This window comes from Schistocerca americana, chromosome 5 (assembly GCF_021461395.2).
Source record: "Schistocerca americana isolate TAMUIC-IGC-003095 chromosome 5, iqSchAmer2.1, whole genome shotgun sequence".
Classification (NCBI taxonomy): domain Eukaryota; kingdom Metazoa; phylum Arthropoda; class Insecta; order Orthoptera; family Acrididae; genus Schistocerca; species Schistocerca americana.
Window position 1 is genome coordinate 359328975 of NC_060123.1, and position 15254 is coordinate 359344228.

The following is a 15254-nucleotide window of genomic DNA, read 5'->3' on the forward strand; positions in this document are numbered from 1 at the left end:
CTCTTTCCTCCCAAACCCAATTACATAGAAACGCTGCGCTACAGTTTCCAGGAAGTACTGAGCAGAAAGGATAAGAGGCGATAAAACTAGTAGTTAGTCGTCAACAGCAGATGCTATAAGAAACGTCTGAATATTCGTACAAACCGTCACTAAAATTTGAGGTGCTAACACACTTTGTTCATCGTTTTCATCTCAAAAAATATCTTGGAAAAATATGGAGAAAACTATGAATCAAATAAATTTCTCTTATACAAAGAGGCGAGACAAAATTTTTACTAACACAAAGTGCACGTGACTGTCGTGGGCAGAGAATAAAAATTGTCAACATAATTTCGCTATAGTCTGAACTTCCGTTAGATGTCCTGCTCTAAGCAGCTAGAAAATTTCGCCCATATTACGTGGGAATTATTCACTTAGTGACACGTAGATAAGGCATAAATTTATCAGCTAGTCACTCAGAATCTCTAGACTGCAGCATAATTCACATTGTTCCTGTTCTGGTAAGGTAAAAATTTTAAAAATTAAATCCGGTATATTTGGTTTTCATCTGTAGAAAACAAAATTGTACTTCGAAATAGACAGTTGCAGTATCCTAAATAACGCTTTTCGTGAAACGAACGAGATTAAAACGGCAGTGACAAGTTAACCAGGCGGTGTGGTCAAGAGTGAGCGTAACAGATACTCTCATTACCTGCAAGCAAACCTATTACGCAAAAATTTTAGCTCGTTAATGAAAATGTCATTAACCGCTTGTGATTTTTATCATGTAACTCTTGTGGTAGCTCTCCTGACTTTATCTCATTAGTGTATCATTATTATTTGTAAAGATATTAAAACAGACAGTTGTAATAAGTAACAGTATCTATTGGTATTATCGGTACACATTCATTTATATAAATATAAAAGGACCTAATGTATGGTTTGTGTGGTGGGTGATATGAACTGTATTTGCTTGTATGTTAGTGTGTTAATGTTAGACAAGACAACGTGAGTGCAGACATTTCATATCGACTTGCAGGCGTTAAGAGGTCAATAAGTAAAATACAAAAATTAAACCATTATCTTTCATTTTACTCGTCCATTCTGTTTATTGGCTCGACATCTGAAATACAGTTACAGTTTTACACAAATATTACTCTGAAAGATATAGAAAAAGGTGTTAGATTGAGTTTCATACTCTCTAAAGAAAATGTTCGTGCCTGATTCGTGATAGTGAAGTGGAACAGTAAATTTTCATTCAGAGTGATATATTTCTCCTTCACGTATCAGTTTTGTACAAATTGTTGCCGATGTGTCCAAGGGAAGAGAGTTTTCTGGAAGGCGAAGAGATCATGATTACGAGTTGTGAGCAAACTATGCCATAATTCTTGGATATGTAAAGAATTTCACTGCTTGTATGGCAGATGGATTTTATAGTGCTACACTAGTTTTGTCCGTGCACTGTTTTAGAAATTACACTAGAGGGCCCGGTGGTGTGATGTGTGTCACCGATTGTAGGGCCGTCGTTAGAGGCAGCACAGCAGGAACATTTGTAGTACTCGTGGTGCGGCCGCCTGCGTCCTGTCGGGATGCGTCGCAGGCCCGCTGGCGCCGCCAGGCTGCTGCCGGCTGGTCCTGCAGGGGCGCCGCTAGAGGGCGGCGGGCCGCCATCACAGGTAGTGCGGGCGGCTGCAGAGGCAGCAGAGGGAGCCCACCTTGCTGTAGAGGCCTGCAGAGCCCGGCGGCGCCTTCAGCGTCCACTGGTCAGCGGCGCGGCTGGTGCCCGCGCTGCCACGGCCGTCCGCCGCCTGCTGCAGCGCCGAGCTGCGCTCTGCAACAGCCACCACCACCATCACTACCACCACACATCACAAGCCGCGCCCAAAACCTAAGACACGTATCCACCACAACAACAAATTTCATCGTCCGTCTAGACTTGTTCCACAGAGGTGAAAAGGGAAGAAATTAAAATTTCGCTTAACTTCGTGCTAGCACAACTACAGGCCACACCAGGCAGAGGTGGTGTCATGGCTACACAGCAGAAAGAAACAGTCAGTCCTGTCCGTTGGTCTCCGGTAACAACACACTTTGCTACATCGGCACCAATCGCCAGGTACAAGTTACATACTGAGCAGAACGTCCACTGAGAGAAGGACAGAGATATGTTCGTTCACTCCCGTTACGTCGTGGAACAAACTATATCTTGGACACAATAATACCTATTAGAGAGTTGACACTGTAGTTAATATCCCGTAATAAATTGTTAAGCAAAGACAGCGTAACGATGACCACTGATCACTGGTAAAGAAGCAGACCACATTCGATCATAACGAATAGATTCTCACGTCGTTACCTCCTGTCTTCATCAATACCGCAGTTCTCTAGCTCCTGTTTCAGTAGGTCATTGGGATCGACTCCATTCCCACCAAAGTGCTCGACTCAGTGATTATTATCATTTAGTGACATCCATGTATTCCATGTCCGCCTCTGGATCACAGCGTCCCGGGTTCGATTTCCGTCCGGGTTGAGGATTTTCTCTGCCCGGGGACTGGATGTTTGTGTTGTCCTCATAATTTGATCATCATCAGCAGTGGCTAGATTGGACTGTGTAAAAAAAAAATGGACTGAGTAAAAACTGGGACTTTGTACAGGCGCTGGAGACCGCGCAGTTGAGCGCCCTTCAAACCAAACATCATCATCATCCATGTATTAGATGTTCCAGCTGTTTTGATGAACATGCTGCTTGCCATACCCGACATGACAACATCCAAGTGACCATAACCTGCCGCACATGGACTTGCACTGGGCGCTACCCCACTGTTGATGGGGAGGCTGAGGTTCTTTCACCACCAGTACACCCCGTGGTAGTTGTCACACCGACATCATTATCACTGCTGGGTCGGAGGACGATCATCGCTAGAGGTACTTGTTGGTAGCAAGGGCTTCCCTATCTGGTGGGGCAAGCCTCAGCCGACTACAAAACTTCTCAGAGTGCTGTACATCCTGAGGGGCCCACACGTGTCTTTGCCATCTTTCGGAGCGGTATCGAGGACGCTCTAACACATTGTGGGGGCATAACCTCAACCATGGCTTCGCCTGTAGGCTGCAGACATCAGTTCGCAAGACTTCAGCTGAAACGGTGGAGCAGCAGCCTTGCTAGCTAGGCGAGCAGACAGCAGGAGTCAGCATGTTCTGAACATGTTGCAGGCACGTAGCTTCAGCCGAGGCTCACGGAAAGACACAGAACTGTAAATGTGACTGAATAAATATTAACTTGTCAATGATGTTTCATTAACTCCGAAACACGCTCTTCGGTTTCCACAACACCAACCTGAAAATGTAGAGTTGTCGGAACCCCTACAGTTTTGGTTCCTTCGAACCATCTCCAGACCATATAAATGAGAACATATTCCGCATGGACTTTTTATAGAGGTCGAAAAGGGTCTGCTTCTCCCAGCTTTTCATGACAACATGAAGATGACTCTACTCTGTAGACTCAAAAGAGGCCTGCTTACAATGATGAGCCAAAACGTTAGGACCACTGCCCACTGCGACGTTGGATGCCCCTGGTTGCGTTGTGGGCATGTGACGCAATAACAAAAGTATGTAAGCGGAACAGACACAGACGGGGGTCACCTTAACGAAGACAGGGGCAGCAAATGGGGAAATCCATTGAGATAAGCAAAGAGCACATTATTATTACAAAGAGTCCGAACGAGAATCTCGAAAACGGCAAAGCTGGTCGTATGTTCACGTGCTACTGTCGTGGGCACCTGCAGAAAGAGGTAGAAGGACTGTGAAACTACCAGTAGGCGCTAAATGGTTGAACGTCCCCGATTCTTCACAGACCGTGGGGTTCGGAGGCTTCTGTAAAGTAGGGTAGACGGTGATCATCTCTGCAGAAGGAGCACAATGCTCGTGCACGGACAAGTCTTTTGGAACACACCGTCCATTATACATTGTTGAACATAGAGATCCGCAGCATACCACTCGTGTTCACATGTTGACCCAATTACGGTTGCAGTGGGCACGGGGCATCGGGATTTGACCTTCGATCAATGGAAACGAGTTGGCTCTTCAGGCGAATCACATTTCTGCTACACTAGGTCGATAGTTGTGTCCACATACGCCGTCATCGAGGTGGACGGTGGCTCAAAACGTGCAGCACGCCACTGACGCACGCTGGTGGGAGCAGTATTATGCTAAGGGAGACATTCTCCTGCGCTTGCTTGGGATTTGTGGTAGTAATCGAAGACATGCTGACAGCTGTGAACCAACTAAATCTCTTCACGCCTGATTGTTTCCCCACGGCGATGTCATCTTTCAGAAGTATAATTGCCCTTGTCTCTGAACCAGAACCGTGCTACAGTGGTTTGAGGAGCATCATAGTGAACTCACGATAATATCTCGGTGACCAAATGCGCCTGATATAAATCCTATGGAACCCATCTGGGTCGCTATCGTGCGCCATCACTGCGTCTGCAAATCAGCGACCCGTTATTTATGCGAATTTCATGACATGTGAATAAATGTCTAACGACACATACCTCCAGAAACCTACAAACAGTCGCTCGGATCCCCGATACACAGAATGAGAGATGTATTTCGCTCCAAAGTCGGACGAACAAACTATTAAGCATCTGGTCATTATGTTTTCGCTCGTCGGTATATAGAGGCTGTTTCAATATCCTTGCATAAAAAGTCTAGCAGTGACAGATCTTGTCTTCGGGAAAATTTTGTTAGAGAGTAAATGTTCACTGGCGCTTTCTGACGATGATAGGTGTCCGCAGAAGCAACCGGGCGTAGTTACTCTGCAGCATGAATAGGCCTTGTTCTGTTGCCTATAATCCAGTCACCGGCTTTCGGTGAAACTATGTACACCCAGCAAAATTAAAGTTCCTGATTCGTTTCTTAACATCTTTCTCAGCTTAGAGACGTTCCTTCTTGAGGTTCTTTTTTGTGGAAAATCACCGTAACAGTTTACTAAAGTAGGTAGTAAGCACAACACCTAGTTAGTTGACGCTGCTAGTTCGGTGAAATCTCTTCGTCTCAGGGCCGAATAATACTAACAGACGTTTTGCGTAGCCAGCAAGGGTCTGCGAACATTTTATCTCTATCAAAAGTTATTACCAATGTAGTGATCTATTACAAAAAATGGTTCAAATGGCTCTGAGTGCTATGGGACTTAACATCTTAGGTCATCAGTCCCCTAGAACTTAGAACTACTTAAACCTAACTAACCTAAAGACATCACACACATCCATGCCCGAGGCAGGATTCGAACCTGCGAGCGTAGCAGTAGCGCGGTTCCGGCCTGAAGCGTCTAGAACCGCTTGGCCACCGCGGCCGGATCTATTACACTACTCCATGTTTGATGCAAAGTCAGTGCATTAAAAAAGTTTTCCATATTTTGAGAGCAGGTAGTATGGATCAAAACAAGGAAAATGTCCATTAAACACAGAATCTAAAATGCTTATCTTAATAGCTATGAGCATTTGTCCGTTAACGCTAATGAAAAACGCATCTCCAGCTCTTCTGCTGCAAGCTCTTTGCTATTACGAAAGTCCTAGAGCACGCAGTACACATATGTTAGTGTTGTTACTCTAAACCATTTCGTAATACCAAAGTACTTGCACTAGAAGAGATGTGTTACACAGCAGCTCTTAAAGTATACATTTTAGAGCCCATTCTTGAGGGACATGTTTTCTTGTTTTGGTCCATTACTATCTCTCAAAATAAGAAGCATTTTCTTTTTCTCTGGTGTTTCGAAAGAAATTTGAAGTTTGGTTTTTCCTGTGTATCGTAGAGTGAGCCCAAACAAGTACTACTCATCAGCTCTTTACTTTGGTGCCAGTATCGACATAATGCCTTTTATAGCGGAATTTTACGTGCCTATTCGACAGAATGGTCACGCATTAATCTAGTTCGAATTTCGTTTTATCGACATGTATTAACGGGGACAGTAAAACACGGTAATCGCAAATATCTGCAGAAACAGAGAAAATGCGCCTGACTAGTCTACGACTCTTTGGAGGGACACCAGATATAGCTTCGTGCCCACAGCTTCCTCCCCGTATATAGACAAAGAAAAAAAAGTGTATGAATTCCTAATGGACCAAACTGCTAAGGTCATCGGTCCATAGACTTAAATACTACTTAAACTAACTTATGCTAAAAACAAGAAGAACAAGACCCACACTCCTGCCAGGGGGAGGAGTCGAACCTCCGTCGGGAGAGGCCGCGCAATCTGTGACAAGGCGCCTTAAACCACGCGGTCACTCAGCGCGGCGTATGTAGACACTGATGGAAAAAAATCGAAACACCAAGAAGGAGTTGTGTGACATAGACGAAAGAAGGCGTGTTTCTACGCCTGAAACTTGATGTCTGTTCAAATTTTGTACCAGTCACGTAAGGAGGAGGACGAGAAGAAGATTAGTGATTAACGTTCCATCGACAAGGAGGTCATTAGAGGCGGAGCACAAGCTCGGATTAGGGAAGGATAGGGAAGGAAATCAGCCGTGACCTTTCGCAGGAACCATCCCGGAATTTGCCTGAAGCGATTTAGGGAAATCACGGAAAACCTAAATCAGGATGGCTAGACGCGGATTTGAACCGTTGTCCTCCCGAAGGCGAGGCCAGTGTGCTCACCACTGCGCCACTTCGATCGGTAGTCACATAAGAGTGGCGTTATTAGTGCCACTCTCAGAATGCAAATCAGGTTTGCTTTAAATACAAGCTGTAATGGTCGTGGGCGTTAGTTACCTTTGAGACTGGACATAGGGAATCAATGTTAATCAAGCATGCCTCTAAGGCGACAAATACGCCATTGTCAGCACCTCACTGAGTTTGAAAGAGGCCTTCTAATAGGGCTACGAGAAGCCGGGTATTCCTTCTCTAATGCTGCAGAAAGCCTTGGCCGGATGTAGCCACTGTAAGTGATTTCTGGCAGCGGTGGTCACGCGAATGTACGGGCGCAAGATGACTGGGCTCTGGACGGACGCGTGTCACTACCGAGGGACGACCATCGTGTTCGGCGTGGGGCTCTGGAGCACGGTACTGCGCCTGCAGCAGCAAACTGAGCAGCAGTTGGCACCATAGTGACACAACGAACTGTTACAAATCGGTTACTTCAAGGACAACTCCGAGCCAGATGCCCTGTAGCGTTCATTCCACATGCCCCAAATCACTGCCATTTGCTACTTCAGTGGTGTTAAGCGAGGGCTCATTGGATGGCTGGGTGGAGATCTGTTGTGTTTTCTGAATGGTAAATCTTTCTCAAAAATTTATAGCTAAATATCTCCACCCGACCACACCACCGAATCAATTGGCCAAGAAGGTGAAAACTTTCAGTGGACTGAAACTGGTGCCTTGGAAATGTCCTTGGCTATCACAACTGTCTTAGCTGTTCCTGATCTCAACTGCAAATTTATTTTGCATATCGATGCTTCTAATTTGGGTTCAGATGGCTCTGAGCACTATGGGACTTAACATTTATGGTCATCAGTCCCCTAGAACTTAGAACTACTTAAACCTAACTAACCTAAGGACATCTCACAACACCCAGTCATCTTCTAATTTGGGGATAGTGGCCATGTTACACCAAGAACGCGAGAGTGAGTGTATGCCGGTTGGCTGCGCTTCGAGGTCCCTGTCTCCCGCGAAAGTACCTGGTGTATGAGGTGGAGTCCTTGGCTGTCCTGTTCGGACTCGAGAGATTTGAGGAAAAAAACTGTTACGTTATCTCCAACATCTGAAGCCACAAGACCATCCAGTTTACGGTGGAAATAGAGAAGGATGGTTGCTTTCCTATTTGGTCGTCTTGGTTAGTACGAAAGGGGATGGGTCATTATGGCACTCTGCTACCGGAAGTCCACACATACGAACCTCTTTCTGCAACCGTCGAGCTGCCATCACCCTTCACAAAATATCGGCGTCCTTAGAACATTGGTGCACCGCGCATATGTTGTTTCTGATGGAGACAACCTTGCAAAGGAGCTAGAACATCTACAGTAGCTGTTCAAAGATAGTGGTTACTCTCCACTTCAGATTAGTGCAGCGCTAAGAAAGAAGAAACCTGACCACCCACAACATCACGAAGATAAAGAGCTGTTCAGGTCCAGGGCGTTCCTTCCATACATCAGCAACATTTCGTCTAAAATAAGCAGGTCCTATGGAAACATCAAGTAATCTTCCGGCTATCGGTGAAGATTAGTCCTTTCCTCGGTCCGGTAAAGAACGATCTGGGATTGAGGAAGGCCAGAATCCTTCAAATTCCTTGCCATTGTGGCAAAGCTTACATAGGTTATGCGATACGCACAGTATATGAACGGTACCTTGAACATGAGGTCACACTCGTCTTTCGCAGCCCTGTAAGTCGGCCGTAACCAAGCATTGTGTTGCCAAAGGCCACTCTATGGATTATTCTGCCACAAAAATCTTGGCCCCGGTGAGATCCTTTTCGGACTCAGTAATTAAATCTTATGTGGAAATACGTCTAGGACAAGATCTTACACATCGTGACGGCAGCTTTCGACTGGACAAGTCTCGAAGCCCTGTGATCTCTTTAATTTCTTCTAAGAGAAAATATTTAATTCATAGTGACACGTCTGGCGACAACTGACGTATGTTTTTATCTCTGGGAATGAGCGTTCCGACAGTGGGGGGGGGGGGGGGGGACGAGTAGTTTCACCTTTACACATGCTGCTGCGTGCCACAAATGTACCAGTATTTTCGGAGGGCGCGGATTTCGATAGAGAACGCTGCTGTGACGGCCGCCAATGCTCATGCGTCTCCGTGCCAGTTTTTGCTATGAAGGCGACATTGTGAACTAGTAGCCTCTGGTGGCGGACACTCACCTGAAGATGCCTGAACGGTTGCCAGCCGAAATATTGCGGCAAGAAGTCAACGTGATCCGGCTGCAATACAGAAACCTCGCAGAATATTCAGTACGCCTGGAAAACTTCAAGAACTGGACTATTAGTTTTGTCAACAAATATTGCTGCAATTTATTTTATTTGTTCCAGACGCGTTTCGCCTTAATTTTAAGGCATCTTCAGTGGCATCTAGAGTAATACAGTTTTCTTTTGATATGCGATATTTGTAGATTGTAAAATAGTTCACGTCTTGTTTTTTTACGCAGTTAAGTCATTACTTACAGTTACTTCAGTTTTCTGCTGGCATTTGCGTTTCGGCTCATTTGTTCACATGCTGGCCGCCTCTCTATAACTTAAGAAACTTCGAATATTTTCATGTTACGAACTCTTTTCTTCACAATTTTCATGTTCTTTGCACTAATTGTTGTGGAACACTATTAGTCTTCTGTCACTGGTTCGAGATATTTTATCGAAAAGTATGATTTTAAGTCGTAACTACTATGTGTTCACACTGTACATACCATTTTCACAAAAATAGTAGCAAACGAAAACAATATATTATATTGATTCAAGCATATGATAACATCCTCTGCTAAATAGATGAGCCACAAACAGAATTTAAAATATTACGTACTGACATCAACAAATTACATAAAATAAAGTTCACAATCGGAAGAGAACAGAATAGCGAGATTAACTATCAAGAAACGAAGCAGTAAGCGTATGTCTGAAATTTACAATGAACCTATAGTAACTGGCATTATTATTCCCCAATATTTGAACCACCTACACTCACAAAAGCAAGCAGCACTTCGACACATGCCCTACAGACTCAACCCAATGGCACTCAACAATGAAAATGATCAAAAAGAGCTTGACGTAATAATTCTAATAACAAAAAATAATGGGTACAATATTAACATAGTAACAAAACTAAGCAATAGAATTAAAAGAAAAGAAAAACGAAACACAGAACCACAGAGAACAACACAAAAGAATCAAATACGATCGCAAATGCTCAGTACCATAGTAACTGCACAGAATGATCAGGAAATATAAAAGAAGACACAAGATGATACACAATCACATACAAACACAAACTCGCTGATAAATTCACCTACTTTGCAAAAGACAGGGCATGAACATAGCGTACACAACAGGCAATTCTATCCAAAAATGCACTCCAAAACTGGCAAAAGACAAAGACATATACCAGGAGCAGGCATATTTCAGTTACAGTGTAACACTTGTGATGGCAGATACATAAGACAAACATGCAGAACATTTGATGTCAGATATAAAGAACGCACGAGAGCCTGGAAGAACGGGAAAAACCACTCCACATTTGCAGAACACGTAAGAAAACACAATCACAAACAAACCTCTACAGAAGAAGAAACAAAAATAATTAGAATCAACAATAAAAAGCACCTTCTAACCCTGCAAGAAAATTACCGCATACAAAAAAACAAAGACAGAAAAGAACACCTTGTTGAAAGATCAAATACACACAACAAAAAACGCACTGTTTGCATTAATAGACAAAATAATAGATTAACGCTCCAATATAGGATTAGCATAATAATAGTAGCACCCAACCCCTTTCTACTCACTCGTCCATGAACCCTTCACAAAAATTTAAACCAAGAGTGAAATCAGCTGAGCACGTAGCTTTCAATCACAGTCTGATGGCTACTACATTCATATTCAACGTCCTACAACTCGTCCTGAATAACCATCGACAAACTCACACACACAAAAAAGCCCTCTCTGTTACACACACACACACACACACACACACACACACACAGAGAGAGAGAGAGAGAGAGAGAGAGAGAGAGAGAGAGAGAGAGAGAGATAAGGAGAACAAACGACCTGACATTGGTTTTCAGCATATTCTTCGTTAGGTTGCCAACATGTACGTAAAAAAAACCAACAGGAATACACATGAAATGAACACACAGTAATTGAAGAATTTAAATCACAGTTTTCGGTAAAATATCTAGAACTAGTGACCGAAGACTAATAGTACTCCACAGAATTAGTTTAAAGAAATGCAAATAGCGAAGACGATGATGAAGTCTCATACTCTTCCACAGAGGGTAGGGGAACGATGCGGGAGACCCACACCGACGTACTAGGCAAGGTCCTAGTGGAGGTGGTTTGCCATTGCCTTCCTCCGACCGTAATGCGGATGAATGATGATGATGAAGACGACACAACACCCACTCCTCTGGATGCAGGCGAAAATTGCTGACTCCGGCGGGAATCGAACCCGGGACACCGTGCTCGGGAAGCGAGAACGCTACCACGAGACCACAAGATAGAAGATGGTGATGTAAAACTGTGCTTTTGTTTCTTCAGTGAAGTTATAGTGCAACTTTTAGCACGTGAACAGATGAGAGGAAACGCATATGCCGACCAAACACTCAAGGAACTTTAAGTAATCACTGATTTACGTAAGAAACAAGACATGAACTGTTTCGCAATTAACAAATATCGCATATCAAAACAAAACTGTATCATTCTCGATTCCACTGAAGATTATCACTCAGCACCTGGCCAAAATATTTTCAGTGCTTGGAGGACGTAAGGTTTTAGGAAGTGATAATGCACTTTTCATCTCAGGAATCAGGTATTGTTTTAATAGTGCTAGTTCCCACATTATGACCGTTCCCTATTACCTGCTACCATCATGCGAGGAACGAGTTAATCGTAACCTCATGTCAACCCTGATTATTTTTCATTTCTAGTTTCAGGTCTGGCGGGCTCAGTCCATCGGCTGACTTAATTTCTCTTTTAACACAGCTGTGCACAAAATCCAAAAGTCTACACTTGCCAGGCTGATATTTTCATTTCAGGTTAACTCGTTGATATGAAATATGTGGTCAATAAACGACTTCCATATTGAGGGTTTTAATTCGAAGGAAATCAAGAAAACTACTAGGAAAAATATTCACCTTGCATACCGGAGGAAGGCTGCCTGATGTAACAGGGGTAGTCGCCCTGCCTCGCTAAAGTTGGTTGAAGTAGCTTTTCTAAAAAAATAAAATTTTTTTTTTTTATTTAATTGCTTGTTTCGCTGTGAAAGATGTGGTGCAGTTAGCGTTGAGCCAATCGTGCAGCTTCAAATAACTTTCAGTATGCTGCACAACTACAGGTGGCACCTTATACTAGGTCTCTTTGAGGTTGTTCTTGTGGCCGTTCCTGACAAGCAGTGGAGTCGTTGGCGGCTGCCGGTTCTTCAGTTTCAAGGGCGCTGGACGACGTCTTCGTAGAAAACTCTGTCGAAGCCAACAACGTCCTGGATTTCGCCGCGTCTTCTTAGGTGGCTTCTTAAAACCATCATCTTCAGGCACTGTTGACTGCTGATGGTCACTAGAAGTGCAAAAGTCGGCGATCGGCCGAGTCCGGTGCGATTGAGGCGGCTATCTCGGGCGCGCGCATTGTAAGCAAGTCCTCATATTGCTACATCGCGCACTCGAATCCTGACTATAAACCGTTTTCTGCCACAAGGTGAAATCGGGGAATAGCATGTTCCACAACCGATCTGAGTGTCTCGGGGATCACGTTCAAAATGCACTGCGCAATTCATGCCTTCGTTTCAGCTACTTTCGTAATTGGAGCACTGAATACACTTCTTCCAGATATCTCCACAGCCAGAAGTCACACGGATTAACATTAGGTGACCTTGATGGGTTGTAGGGAAATGAAAACTAATAATTCCAGCATTTCCGAAATGCCTCTGCAGGAGCCGCTTCGCTGGCTATGCAGTGTGCGGAGGAGCACCTTCTTGCATATAAGTCCACGCTGTTCAAGGGCCGGAATGTCTTTGGTGCGCAAAACACTCTCATAGCGTTTACCAGTGGCGGTGTAGGTAGCAGAACCCACAGGCTCATCTCCTCGAAAAAAAATATGGCCCTATGATAAACCATGCTGTCAACTCCACAGCGCGCCATTACTTTTGCAGAAAGAAGTGGTACCGGTTCATGTGCGTGCCGATTTTCCGTTGCTCATACCCTGAAATTATGAGTATTGATATGTCCTTGGAAATGAAAATGGACTTGATATGTCCACGGAACGTTCCTTGCCCATTCATTGTCCACTTCCATGGGAGCAAGAAACTCCAGAGCGAACGTTTGTCTTGCTGACACATCGGCAGGAAGCAACTCCTGACCCATGGGTGATTTTGTATGGATAGCAACGCAGAATGTTTCATAGGATTTTATGCACCGTCCTTGCAAGCATGTTCGACGTTGCGACAATTCCCCGCACTGCATGCTTGCAGACCACCGCTCTACACCTTCTGCAATGCTATGGCGACATCTTTCCTCCCTCTGCCACATTGCACTTCATACGAACCTGTCTTATTCAATTTTGTAATCACTTTCTCTAGACCCTTAGCAGACTTCACATCAACGCCTTTTTTCATATCCTTAGGTGTCCGGAACGTCTGCATGGCTATTGGTTCAAATGGTTCAAACGGCTCTAAGCACTATGGGACTTAACATCTGAGGTCATCAGTCCCCTAGACTTAGAACTACTTAAATCTAACTAACCTAAGGACATCACACATATCCATGCCCGAGGCAGGATTCGAGCCTGCGACCGTAGCAGCAGCGCGGTTCCGGACTGAAGCGCCTAGAACCGCGCGGCCACGACGGCCGGCTGCATGGCTATTGGCACACAATTACTGTTATTGTAAAAGCAGCGTGCGATCCTTCAAGGAGACAGTGACGTTGGCCGTCTCGGATGCAAACTGGAGGAACAGCCGTGTCCCTCGCGTCTGTTTGTATGCACATTACGATACTTACAGCACTATCTATTGGTCAGATTATCCTTATTTTTTTTAATTCTATGACGTTTCCCCCTGCGTCAATAACAGAAAACTGAAGCACAGATCATTTTTCTACATACCCTCCCTGAACTTCAACTTCGGCCAACGTTTCAAACGTATTTTGATTCCGCCGCAAAAAAGATTTTTGGTTGCACTTTTAATCATTCTTTCACGGCATCAATGACTTCTGCAGAGGTTGCAAATTTTTTTCCGCTGAACGCTCCCTTCAATGGTCCAAAAAAAGGGAAATCGCTTGGAGCCAGGTCTGGACTGTATGGCGGAGGTTAAAGCCGTTCGAATCCCAACTCTTTCAATGTTTCGGCCGTTCGTTTGGCAGAATGTGGCCGAGCGTTATCTTGCTGCAGGATGACACCTCTTCGCAGTTTTCCGCGACGTTTCTATCTATCTACATCTATATATGTACTCCACTAGCTAGGGAAAAACGACTGTCTGAACGCCTCAGTACGAGCTCTAATTTCCCTTCTTTAAATGGTGATCATTGCGAGATTTGAAAGTTGGTGGTAATAATATATGCTCTACATCCTTGTCAAAGAACGGATTTCGGAATTTAGTGAGCAACCCCTTCCGTTTAGCGCGTCGTCTGTCTGCAAGTGTGTCCTACTCCAAACTTTCTATGAGATTTGTAACGCTCTCGCGATGGCTAAATGTATCAGTCACGAATGTTGCCGCTCTTCTTTGGACCTTCTCAATCTCTTGAATCAGACCCAACTGCTAAGGATTACATACAGACGAACCATACTCTAAGACTGGACGAACTAACGTTTTGTAAGCAATTTCCTTTGTAGAAGGACTGCTTCGCTTCAAGATTCTACCAATAAACCGCAATCAAGATTTCGCCTTGCCCGTTACTCGAGTAATCTGATCATTCCATTTGAGATCATTTCGAATAGTCACACCCAGGTACTTGACGGATGTTACCGCGTCCAAAGACCGGGCATTTACTTTGTACTCGTACATTAATGGGGATTTTCGCCTTGCTATACGCAATAGGTTACACTTACTAATATTGAGAGATAACTTCCAATCATTACACCACGCATTTATTTTCTGCAGATCCTCGTTGATTTGTTCACAACTTTCATGTGATACTACTTTCCTTTAGGCTATAGCATCATCGTCAAACAGTCTAATGCCGCTGTCAGTACCATCAACCAGATCGTTTATGTAAATCGTAAAAAGCAGTGGACCTATTACGCTCCCTGGGGCACACCTGAAGTTACGCTTGTTTCTGTTGAAGTCACCCCATTCAGGACGACATAGTGCTCTCTGTCTGTTAGAAAACATACTCTCCAACTGCATATGTCATCGGATAGACCGTAAGCGCGCACTTTTTGGAGCAAGCGACAGTGTGGAACTGAGTCGAACGCCTTTAGAAAGTCGAGAAATATGGCATCAACCTTGGAGCCAGTATCTAGAGCCTGTTGTATATCATGCACAAAGAGGGCCAACTGTGTCTCGCATGGCCACTGTTTCCTAAAACCGTGCTAGTTTCTGCAGATGAACTTCTCAGAGTCTAGAAAGGTCATTACGTCTGAACACAAAAT

General features: G+C 44.3%; 1 protein-coding gene across 1 annotated transcript in view; it reads right to left on the minus strand.

Annotated features, from left to right (window-relative positions):
* Window positions 1-1649: 1649 nt before the first annotated feature.
* The window catches only part of LOC124616384, a 323283-nt gene continuing 309678 nt past the window's right edge, over window positions 1650-15254 (minus strand). The window contains exon 5 of the mRNA XM_047144689.1: window positions 1650-1810. Within this exon, the coding sequence (XP_047000645.1) occupies window positions 1650-1810 (161 nt within the window). The remainder of the gene's footprint in view (window positions 1811-15254) is intronic.